This window comes from Sus scrofa, unplaced genomic scaffold (genome assembly GCF_000003025.6).
Source record: "Sus scrofa isolate TJ Tabasco breed Duroc unplaced genomic scaffold, Sscrofa11.1 Contig2258, whole genome shotgun sequence".
NCBI classification, from domain to species: domain Eukaryota; kingdom Metazoa; phylum Chordata; class Mammalia; order Artiodactyla; family Suidae; genus Sus; species Sus scrofa.
Window position 1 is genome coordinate 104,377 of NW_018085058.1, and position 13,038 is coordinate 117,414.

Below are 13,038 nucleotides of genomic sequence, written 5' to 3' on the forward strand. Positions count from 1 at the left end.
ATTAAGGATCTGGTGTTGTTGTGAGCTGTGGTATATGTTGCAGACACAGCTCGGATCTGACGTTGATTTGGCTCTGGTGTAGGCTGGTAGCTACAGCTCTGATTTGACCCCTAGCCTGGGAACCTCCATATGCCACGGGTGGGTCCTAAAAAGACAAAAAAAAATACAATAACCAATCTTTACACCAATGAATAAATCCCTCACCTGTGGGCACTGATCTTCCATGTTTTAATAAATAGATGTATAGCATGAAAAATATTTTCCATAGTAACAAAATATGTGATTTGATATTTTGCTTCCTCATATTCATAGTCTTCTCTGACATTAAGATCATATTAGGTCAATTTATTCCAATTTGTCTTTCTATGTAGACTTCACTGGAGATATATATTTGATAATCAGGTTTTGCCAGTCACTATGGTAGGCATTCTGGACACCAAAGTGAATAGTAAAATAAACCAACAAAACCAGAAGAACAGTTATGAAACTGTGGCAAGTTTGCAGTGTAATTATCTGACATTAAACTTTTTGCTTGTGATGTAAGCGACTGAAACTCAACTTTGGTTTTTTGAAGCATCCACTTCAAAGATAATCATGTCAAATAACCGAATTTCCAGTTGTATGACACAGAAAATATGTAAGTACCAAGGGCCACTCCCACACATAAAGTTCTTGTTTTAGAAAGCCTTGAGTAAACAGATACCAGGTCACCTGTGTGAACCTACTACCTACTTTCCCCTTGCCATACCCTAATTCCATGCATATATATTTTTTAATTTTTATAAAACTATAGTTGATTTATAATATTCATTCAATTTCTGCCATACAACACAGCGACTGTCATATATGTATATATATACATTTTTATTTTCTTTTTTTTCATACTTTCTTCCATCATGTTCTAACCCAAGAGATTGGACATAGTGTTTTAAATTCACCAATAAAGAGTGAAAGAGGAGTTCCTATTGCAGCTCAGCAGTAATGAACCTGACTAGTATCCATGAGGATGTGGGTTCAATCCTTTGCTTTGCTCAGTGGGTTAAGGATCTGGCATTGCCATGAGCTGTTGTGTAGGTCACAGATGTGGCTCAGATATGGTATTGCTGTGACTGTGGCATAGGCTGGCAGCTACAGCTCTGATTCAACCCCTAGCCTGAGAACTTCCATATACCATAGGTGTGGCCCTAAAATGACAACAACAACAGAAAAGAGTGAACTAGCAGAATCCTAGCCATCACACATGCACAACTCAATAAAGGCAGAGCCCCCAGTTGGTTCTCTCTTTTCTCTCTCTCTACCAGAGACCTACCTGCATGGCCCATGGACATGCTGTGTACCCTCTAGGACTTGTGAATTTATTTTTTTGAAGTTCCCAAATAAATATGCATTCATAATAAGAACCAGAGGGCCAATCCAGCTACAGCATAGATTTAGGAAAATGTCTGTGAGATCTTGCCATGTCCAGGTGAGTGCTTCAGATATTCCTAGCCAATAGCATTGTATTCCTATCAATACACTAAGAATTAAATGGAGCAATGTTACAGTCTTCATTGTGAAGAACAGAAGTTAAAATAATAATGAAAGAAGTGATAGACTAAACTAAAATCGGAGCTTCGTATTTTCTTCTGCAATGAAATTACATAAATGGCCTTAGCTGTCAAGTCTATCTTCCCCCCCATATAAGTAAAATACCTAATGATCGTTCCTTCAGAAAAACTAGGGGAAAACTACTTGGCATGATGTATGTCATTTGAGAAATTATTTTTAAGAAACTCCAGTTGTCCGATGTAAGATATGGATATTTTCAAATATTTCTGATTCCAGCCTGGAAAATCTTTGGGAATATATGAATGTGGACATAGGGAAAAACTATCTATAGATTAGGCACAGCAGAGCTTAATAAAGTGAGATCCTTAAATTTTGTGGAGGAGTTGAATCCAAGAATATGGGAATTACAGTAAATAAAGAGGAGGAAAAAGTTTTTCAACAATCTGATTAAAGATTAGCAATTTCTGGCCCTGAGGCTTTGAGTCCTAAAGTCATGAGTATATTTTTGGCCCCAGAACAATGGGCTCTTACATAGCTGCCATCCCAGTGATTCTTCTCAGAGCCCTCTTTATGTCTTTGTTCTTCAGGCTGTAGATGAAGGGGTTCAGCATGGGTGTGATGACAGTGTACATCACTGAGGCAACTGCACTCGAGTGTGAGCTGTGGGTAGCAGAAGCACTAAGGTATACACCTAAGACTGTGCAATAAAATAAGGAGACAACTGAGAGGTGAGATGCACACGTGGAAAATGCTTTATACTTCCCCCGCAATGATGAGATTCTTTGTATGGAGGAAACTATCTTAAAATATGAGTAAAGAATTCCAGTGAGGGAAGCTCCACCATACACCCCTGCTGCAAAATACATCACTGTGTCATTAAGAGAGGTGTCAGAACAGGCAAGTTGGACCACCTGATTAATTTCACAGAAAAAGTGGGGGATTTCCAAGTCTGTACAGAAGGACAGCCACAACACCATTATGCTTTGGAACAAGGAATTCAGGGCACTCATGATCCAGGATGCCAGAACCAGCAATCTACAGAGCAAGGGTTTCATGATGACTGTGTAGTGTAGAGGGTGGCAGATGGCCACAAAGCGGTCATAGGCCATCACTGTCAGGAGGAACATATCCAATGTTGCGAAGAGTATGAAAAAATACATTTGGATGATGCAACCTTCATATGTGATAACTTTGTTCTGTGTCCAGATGTTCTGTAGCATCTTTGGGATGGTAGTGGTGGTGAAACAGATGTCTACAAAGGACAAGTTGGAGAGGAAGAAGTACATGGGTGTTTGGAGATGGGAGTCTAGGCTGACAGCCAGGATGATGAGCAGGTTTCCAAACACAGTGATCAGGTACATGGAGAGGAAAAGCCCAAAAATGAGAGGCTGCAATGCTGGTTCCTTTGATAATCCCATAAGATAAAATTCTGAAACGCTTGTATCATTCTCTGCTTCCATGCGGTAGAGGTGACTACCAAGAAATGAAAAAAAAAAATAGTATGACTAGTTTCTTAAAAATTGGCATTGCATGGATTTCCCCTGTGGTGCAGTGGGTTAAGTGTCTGGCATTGTCACTGCAGTGGCCCAGGTCACTGCTGTGCTGCAGGTTTGATCCCTGGCCCAGGAACTTCCACATGCTATGGGCATGGCAACAAAATTGGCAATGCAAATTTGCTGAAATTCTACAATTTTTATTTTGCATTCAAAAATCGATACAGTAATTTTCCTATGGAAATTTCTCTTTCAAGTAATCCACCGAGCCATCTCTGATAAGGAACGTCTATCCCACATTCAGCTTTTCCCCTGCATTGTCATGCATTCTACACTTTTAATAAGGAATTTATCTTATATTTGGGAAACATAAATTGAAGAATGACCAACTCGTGGACAGAGTAGAGGGTTTTGAGGGACAGTAGTCCCTGTAGTCTCTATAGAAAGAGTATCTGTAAGTAAAAAAACATACAAATTATTAGATGATAATGGGTGCTATGAGAAAAATAAGTCAAGTATGAAGAACAGAGTTAGCAGGGGCATTCTTTTTAACTGCATCTTTAAGTAGACTGAAAAACACTTGAACAGAGACTGTGTGGAAAGAGAAGAGGAGACATGAGTCTATCTGGGTTAAGTATATTCTGGTCAGAGGGAACAACAGGGAAAATGCATTTCAGAAAACCAAGGCCCAAAATAAGCCACTGAGTCTAGAAGAAAGTACAAGAGGGAGAGTGATGATAGATGGTGTCAGAGAATTTGGAGAAATGAGGAGGCCTCTCTGCCAAAGTTGAAACTTCAATTCACAGGGGTCCCTAGTTCCCATGTCCCTCTAACTTTATTAATTTTGTTTCCAAGAAGTATCATAGCCATGAGATCCCTATTACAGGAAACTATATCCAGTCTCTTGGGATAGACCATGATTGAAGACAATGTAAGAAATGGAATGTGTATGTGTGTACATGTATATGAATATATATGACTGGGTCACAATGCTATGCAGCAGAAATTGACATAACACTGTAAATCAAGTATACTCTAGTAACAAAGAGAACAATAAAATAAAACATAAAAAGTAAGTCCTGTGGATAGAAATGTGTCCCTTCCTTATTTTTATTTGTTGATTAATATTCTGGCACATGTATTTTAAGGGTCTCACACTGGAGAATATGGGCTCAGTTGCCTCTTCCTTGCCTTGAGAACTTATCATGTCTCACAACACACAGACACACAGTCACAGACAGATGGACAGACAGACACACACCCACACACATACCCCCCCACACTCACCCACCCACACACACACCCATACTGTGGCCTCCTGGAGTGATGCTGCTACTACTGGGGTATTCTCACCCTCATTCACAATAGTTAGGAAAATAAGGATACAAGACAGCTATTAACATTAGATTACCTTTTGTCTAAAAAATGGAGAAGCAGTACCTAAATTCCAACTGTTAATTCTCCTATAGACATGTAAACATGTGGTTCTATCTTAATATGACCATTTCATGCTCAGTATTAAAAGAAAAATAAAATGCCAATTAAAAACTGAGAGCAAAACCAAGCAGGCCTTGTGGGGTTCCTGGGTACACACGCCTTCCTATGTCCCCCATTTCTTGTTTTTAGGGAATAAATTTCAGCCTCCATGACCTTTCCTGAGTTTCAAAAGGCAGGTTCAAACAGTTGCTAATCAGGGAAGGGAGGGGGTACAGTGACCAGGGAGGGGCAGTCCAGAGATAATACTGCAGCCTTGGGGCAGTGTCCTCATTCCCTTCTTAAGGAATAGATATCAATATCTTTGAGTTTTTCTGCAGCACTAAAACTCACAAAAAATGGAAGATGTTAATGAAGCATTCTTCATTATGGAAAGAAGACCATCAAACCACTGAATACCAGCTTTGAAAACAATGCCTTTACCCTGATCCTCATCTGAGGCCCTATTTTTCACTCCCCAAACCATAAAACCACCTCCCATCTTACCTAATGGGGGACATTCTTTAAGTCATTAGCTTGATGTGACCCTCCTTTGCCTGGCAAAGCAATGAATCTGTTTTTTTCTACTTTTCCCAATACTGTTTCCGAGTTTCTATTTGGCCAAGTTCTGGACACAAGAGGGAAAAAAGACCATGTGGGGAAAAATATCTAATAAGCTCTGGTGATCCCTAGAGTTTGTGATGAGGATAAAACTTCCTAGGTTCTGGCAACTCTTAAGCCCTAGTTATATCCCCATGATGCCCAGAGTAGTAAAGCAGCAAAAAGCATTTTATCCAGAAGAGCTAGGATGGATATATTTACTTTATCAAGCTATCTGAAAGATGGAACATCCTACTAGGAAAATGGGCAAGGAAAATAAATCAAAAACCCACAAAAGGGAAACACACAAAATAAAAAAAATGGAGGTTATAAAAATGATTTGATAAAAGATATGTTATTTAGATATACAATATAAAACTGGTAGTTTGAAATGCTGGCTTTGAATTTTGGATCTGCTCACTTTATTGTATGAACTTGGAGAACAAATGAAACTTTTGGAAATATTAATATCCTCACCCAAATTGTAGGCTGTATCCATCCTCTCAAGGTGGTTGATGCAGTCATTACATATAAAAATCTTTTTTTTTTTTTTTTTTGTCTTTTTGTTGTTGTTGTTGCTATTTCTTGGGCCGCTCCCGTGGCATATGGAGGTTCCCAGGCTAGGGGTCAAATCGGAGCTGTAGCCACTGGCCTATGCCAGAGCCACAGCAACGCGGGATCCGAGCCGCGTCTGCAACCCACACCACAGCTCACGGCAACGCCGGATCGTCAACCCACTGAGCAAGGGCAGGGACCGAACCCGCAACCTCATGGTTCCTAGTCGGATTCGTTAACCACTGCGCCACGATGGGAACTCCTAAAAATCTTAACATAGTTTCTTCCTGTTAGTAAATGAATGGTTACCTTGGGCAATGAGATTTCACTGATGTTTTTCTTCTTCCTCTTAACTGTCTCCACTGTTTTCCCACCCCTTGGTCCCCAGTTCCACATACTTATTTCAGTTTCTTGTCCTCTTGCCCATCTATGATACCTGGCACCCCTCTTGACAATATTCATAATGACCAAGAGAAATATTTCTATATTACAAAGCAGGTTGTTCAACTCCTTAGCATAACCATCTCCCGGCTGGAGAATGAGCCCCAAATTCCACAGCTTTGATTCCTAGGCTTGATTTTCCCTGATTGTGAGGCAGGATAATAACTCTGCTAGTTAGTGTAGGAGCATGGGCTTTGATGTATTCTTTGATATGGCTATTTATTAACATTTGTGGCTTAAGGGCTCCAGGGAATATCATCCCCACAGGCCTTGTTTACTATCTTGTATCTGTGTCCAGGTGGACATTAATCTCTAACCCACTCCTCAACTGATAGAAAAAGAATGAGAGGAATGGTGACTCTCAGTCTAAGGAAGAGAAGGGCAAAGAAACCATAAAACTTATGGGGGCATTTCCACTCCTAAGACCCCTACTGGAGAAAAGATAGAGATGGAGTAGGCACAGGTAGTTGTAGAAGTCCTGATAAAGGACCATACTTAAAGAGGGAAACTTAGGGGACATTGGGAGGTCACTGTAAGTTAACCCCTGCTCAAGAAAGCCATCAACACAAGGCAGCCTTGCTTGGCTAGTGGAGGCATGAGTCTTGCCTCAGGTCATTGGGTGGGGGATGGGATTAGGCCTACATTCAGATTCTGACCAAGGGCAAGACTTTGAGGATCACCCTTCTGCTGATTTGAATACACAGCTTATGGGATACCAAGGAGCAGCTATTACTTCCGGAAAGAAATAGGCAGGTTGTTCCAACCCCCATTCCCCTTGGATGATAAAACTGTAGCCCACCAGACCCTTGGGGCAGAGCTTTGGTACCTGCCAGCTTGCACCTCTCACAAGTGTCCCATCCTAATACAACGATTTCTTGCTTATTTCTTTGTCTCTCACTGAATTCCTTCTGCATGGAGGCATGAAGAACTTGAACCTCCAGTAAGTCCAGAGATAGGGTGAGTGATTCTAATTTAAAACCATGGGTTTAAGTCCCATTTTGAGTTTAGGCTATGTTTGAGTCCCAGCATGTGGGTTAAAGTCCCAATCTGGGTTTAGGCTGGGTTCGAGCCCCACTTTTGGGTTCAAGTCCCAGTCTGAGTTTTGGCTGAATTTGAGTCCTGGCACTTGGGTTCAAGTCCCAGTTCAGGTTCTGGCTAGGTTCAGGCCATTAGCACTGTCAGTTTCGCAAGGACTGATATAAGTAACTTGGCAAAGACAATGAGAGAAAACCACATTGGGCCGCTTAAAGAAGATTAAGATAAGATAAATGCATATTGGACAAAATATCCTCTGATATAAATCAAATGAAGGGAGAGGTAAGTTTTGTGGCATGTGTAGGATTTTATAGAGTATATTATGGGGAGGCCATTGCATGAGGGACAAGAATCAAAACATCTTTCTGGACCCCATCTTTAAGAGATAAAAGCCCTTTTAGGACAATGGAGATGGAGACACTTCTTCCACCTTCCAGTGAGTCCTGGGAGCTGTTAGTTTTCCTATAATGAAGACTTTGCTTGCTTGCTGCCTATGTGTTCTTGAAGTTCATTCTTCAGCTCCGTGAACAAGAACCTGGATTCCGATAACATCTTTCTGGCATCAATTGAACCACTAACTTTACCTCATGCTACCCTCATCCACAGCAATCTCAAAAATATTGACCTTGAGTCTCAGCTTTACTTGTTGCCTCAGCCACAAGACTCAGAGCATATATACACCTACTTGCCTCTGCTTTCCAAGTCAACCACTGGCTTATTTTGAATTTTTCACCCTTCTCTACCTTTAAAACTCCATCTTACTTTTCAGATTGCTTAGGTCATCTCCTTATGAACCCTCCTTTTAACATTCCCACAGAAAAAGACCATTTTCTCTTATAATAATTTATATATAGTGCTATCACTGTGTAATTTTAATTCCATATCTTTTATTCTCTGCTAGACTGTGAATGCCTTGAGGCATGTGTCAATATTATACACACACCCCAAGTCCCTCAGACTTAGGTTAGTTGGAAAGAGTATCAAAAAATATATATATTGCCTGAATGGATGACAGAATGTGTTCTCACAGAAATTGCTCATGATGAGAGAACAAAGTGAAGCAGAGAAATACTAACATAGGTTGGAAGACATGCCGGAGGAATGTTTTCCATATTCTGAAATCAAGACCTATTTGAAGATCAGAGAATGTGCTTTGTAAGAATAAAATAGAATAGAATAAATAAAACACAAATGCAAATATCAGAGTGTATTATGCCAGAGGAAGGGTTTTTTTGTTCTCTTGATTTAGCTGTGTGTGTTTGTGTATGTGCACATGCATATGTGTGTATTTTTAAATTGCCAATGCACCCATGTTGGATCACATGTAAAAGACATGTATTACCTTTGATACAGTCAAAAAAGTTTCTTATCCATTGCAGTAAACTCAAGTACAGTTTTTTTTTTTTAATTTTTTTCCCTGCTGATGGAGAAGCAATCTTAAAGGATTCAACAGAAAGGTCAGGTTAAAATGACCTCAGGTTCAAGGGACCACATGCTGACTGCACTTTCATTCCTGCGCTTGCCCCATTACACCATTCACATTGCTGAATTTTTATTCTATATATACTCCTATTTGACCATATTTGCTTTTATATTATCCAATGATTATTGGGTGAGTCTGGCTCTTTTCTCACTTTTCTTATGTGGCAATTTTCCTTGTTAATGAAACTGAGCAGGGTTCTGTGGAGCTCCTGGGCACGAAAGCCTTTCTGTGTCCCCCATTTCTTGTTCTTAGGAAATGGGTCTGGTTCAGCCGCTATGACCTTCCCTGAGTTCCTAGGGACAGGTTCAGACAGTTGCTTATTGAAGAAGGAAGGGGATGCAAAGACAAAGAGGAAAGGTCAAGGAGCAACAGTACATCCTTGGGTCAAGATCCTGGTTCCCTTCTGAGGGATACACATAATAATATAGGCATCTTATATGTCTAAGAGAAAAGTTATATTCCTAGTGCTTCTTTTAGAAATGAATAATTTAAAATTGAACAGCTTAGAGTCCTTCCTTGTCCTTCCCCCGACTTATTTGCACCCTAAACACAATCACCGGTAAGCTAAAGATTAGGCACTCTGAGCATAACTTCCTGTTGGTTAAAGATTATTAGCACATGATATTTTTCAGGAACATTCCTAGTTTGTTCTAATCTCTGATCAATATGCCTTTTTCACAAGTACTGTTATTCTAGGCAATACCCTGGGAGACCACCATCATAATCATACAGAGATCTCCTGACTCCAGCTTTGATGACTAAGATTCCCCAAAGAAAGAAGAATGCATGTCTGTGCCAATTCTGATTCCTATCTGAAAACCTGTTTTTCTTCTTTTTGCTGTAAAACCCCTTACAATTACTTCCAAAGAGGGGCATAGTCTTCCAGGCATTGGCCTGCTATGACCCTCCTTTGCCTGGCAAAGCAGTAAAGTTATTTTGTTTCCTCCTTTACCCAATTCTCTGTCTCTGCATTTCACTTCGGCACCAGCAGACAGAAGTTGAATTTAAGCAACATTATTCTTGGGCTGAGGGTTATTTTTCGTTTGTTTGTTTTGGTCAAATGCATTGGTCACACCATACTTCTGTTTTGATTCTTGTCCCTCATGCAATGGCCTCCCCATAATATACTCTATAAAATCCTACACATGCCACAAAACTTACCTCTCCCTTCATTTGATTTATATCAGAGGATATTTTGTCCAATATGCATTTATCTTATCTTAATCTTCTTTCTTCATTAAAATGTTAGGTCCAAATGGACAGGGACCTCACTTTTTTTTCTCTTATGGTTTCATAAAGGTGTGAATTTATTTTGAAAAAAATATAGAAAATGGGATTTATAACATGAAAAGAATAGCAGGGGAAATACAAGCCAGATGTAATGCAGTGCATTCAAAACTACTAAAAATTTTTGAATAGAATAGTAAAAGAACTTTTGAAAGAAAAAAATATAAAATAACAATAGTCACATTAGCATTAGTTTTAAATATAAATAAAATTGGCAAAAATCTAAAAAATCAGGAAATGAGATTTTTAAAAATTAGTGTAGTAAGCAATCTATAAAATTATAATTTCCACCTACACAAATATCGACAGACTCAAACATGCTTTTGAAGAACACACAATTCTAAGTTGAATGCAAAATCAGGTGTTCCACAGATGGCAGCAAATGATTTCCATTTAAGAAACAGATTGTGCTCAGAAAAGGCAAAAGGTAGCAGGAAGTAAAAACGTGAAATAAGATGATAATTCATGTATAAGTTTATTATTATGAAGGGTGCAGAAGAATTTTCTATGTTTGCAGAGAAATGAGAGGACAACATATAACCAACTGATAGATTTGACCCCTCAAGATTTATAAACTTTCTCACAGCCCAAAAAATGCATATATACACACACATACATACATACATGCATACATATAAGAATTAAATGGCAAATAGCAAACTCATTCAAAAACTATAATTATTTGTTTGGAATAATGCAATAAAATAAAAATAAGAATAAAGAGAAACTTGAATAGAGAGTTTGGAGTAAAGGAAGTGGTTGTAGGTAAGGGCAGTTTTGGGTGAGATGGTGCCACAAAAATGGTGCCTGAAGCAAACTTGAAGATCCCTCTGCACTGGACCATCTCTCTGTGTTTTCAGGTGACCTCAGTAAATGTTCTAGAGTTTCATTCTTGCTGACTGTTCTCCTGCAGTATCTATTGGGCTCTTATACTCACCAGGATGAGAACTCTGAGAGGAAGCTCTTTGTGTGGATGTCCAAATTCCTCCCTTGTCAGTTGATAATGGAAACTGAAATATTCTTGAGACAAGAAAACAGGAAATACTGAAGAATGGGTCTCTGCGCTAGACTTAGGTATCAAAATACAAATACCTTGCCCCCTCTAGCTCAAGGTCGAACATGCTCAGGCATTGCAGCAGCGGGTATATTTACATCTCCATATATTTGCTGTATCTTCTCAACACATTTTCCATAGTTATGCCCACCATTGAACACACCATTTCCCCAGGGGAACTTGTCTGGCTAGAATGGAATTATTTCCTGCTGATTTGCTATTCCCAGGAGAGCAGGATAGAAGTTAGGTGTATCCAATTTTTATTGCTACTCCAGAGGTCTAAAGGTCTAAAGTTTACAACCCTCATTCAAAGTTTTCTTCAAATCTAAGCCTGAGGAAGCTGTCTTTGAAAGTTATTAGAAGACGTTGAAAGTTATTATAAGACATTGGCTATGGAATTTCCATGACCACCTTACTAAGTGCTCTGACCCCACCCACTCCATGCTACAGTTTAGTACAAATCCAGCATGGCCATGTCAGGGGAAAATATGTGACTGCAGGCTGCATCTGATAGGAGCCAAAGATGCCTACATAGTTAGAGCATCAGAACCTTTGTTACACACATGTTCTCCTCTTGCTTCAGTGCTTCTCTTTTTTTTTTGGACACAGACCCCAGGAGTGGAAAAAAGAAAAACACACTGAAGGGAAAAAAGTCACCTCTAGCCTGAGGCTCAGGGGTTCCAGTGCAGCAACTTGGGAGCAGACCCTAACCCTGACAGAGTGGTGATGGCCACGGAGCAGAGATGAGGTCTTGCCTCACATCCTATGTAGGTGTTAGGTCCTCCAGCAACAGCCACACCTACTACCAAACTGACTGTAGTCAGCTTCTCCATTTGGAAAGATGTGACTGGCATCCACATCAAATCCAGCCCTCCCATAAAAGGCACATGAATTCTACATAGAGGCACTGCCACATATGAACACTCCTTCAAGACTACAATAGGTAACTGTTTCACCTAAATCGAGACGGAGAAATTTAAGTAAAATAAAAAGCCGGAGGAAGTACTTTTAATTGAAAGAGCAACATAAAACATTTAAAATATAATGAAACATAGGTAAAAATTTCATCAGCCAAAAAATTCGAAACATTGGTAATAAAAGTGCTAACTGAATTAGGGAAGAGAATTGATCTAAACAGAGATCATTGAAACTAGAAAATATTAAAAAACACAATAAAAAATAGACAATATCTGAAATAAAAAGCACTGTAGTAGCAATAACTAGCAGGCAAAATGACTGAAAATAAGGAATAAATTATCCAAAGGATAGAACAATGGAAATCATCCAATCAGAAGAGTAGACAGAAAGACACATTTAAAAAAATCAAGTGGGAGGGGGAGGGAGTGGGAAAGATTGGGAGCTTGGCGTTAATAGATGCAGACTATTGCCTTTGGAATGGATTAGCAATGAGATCCTGTTGTGTAGCACTGGGAACTATGTCTAGTCACTTATGACGGAGCACAATAATGTGAGAAAAAAGAATGTATACATGTATGTGTAACTGGGTCACCATGCTGTACAGTAGAAAAAAATAATGTATTGGGAAAATAAAAAAAATAAAAAAATAAATTCCACATGTAAGTGATAGCAAAAAAAAAAAAAAAAAGAAGATGTTATTGTTGCCTTGAAGATTTCATAATTACTGGCATGTATAAATGAGAAAGTTGAATTATATAATACATACAGGTCATTCTAATTTTAAGATTGTGTGATTGTAATATGGATCACCCAAGTTATTTAATTCATTATTTTTAATAAAAACATTAGTATTCAGAAACTTTAAAAAATAAAAAAAAATTTAAAAAATCAGTGCAACACATGAGATTGCTGGGCTACTATCAAATGTGCCAATATTTATATTATAGTGTTTACAGAATTAAAGGGAGAGAAGTAGATCAAAAATGTATAAGAAGGAATTATGGCTAAATACTTTTCAAACCTAAGGAAGCAAACAGATATCCAAGTGTGGGAAGTACAGAGAGTCCCAAACAAGTAGAACCAAATAATCCCAGGACAAGATATATAATAATTAAAATGGCAAAACTTAAAGAGATAATCCTAAAGGCAGT

General features: G+C 38.9%; 1 protein-coding gene across 1 annotated transcript; it reads right to left on the bottom strand.

Annotated features, from left to right (window-relative positions):
• Positions 1 to 2,075: 2,075 nt before the first annotated feature.
• LOC100522242 (olfactory receptor 7A17-like) lies at positions 2,076 to 3,008 on the bottom strand. The gene has a single exon (XM_021081763.1). It carries the CDS (start codon positions 3,006 to 3,008, stop codon positions 2,076 to 2,078), a length of 933 nt encoding a protein of 310 aa, XP_020937422.1.
• Between the last annotated feature and the right edge of the window lie 10,030 nt (positions 3,009 to 13,038).

Excerpts from the sequence above, each read along its gene's own strand:
- LOC100522242 (XM_021081763.1), bottom strand. The coding sequence starts at position 3,008 with ATGGAAGCAGAGAATGATACAAGCGTTTCAGAATTTTATCTTATGGGA.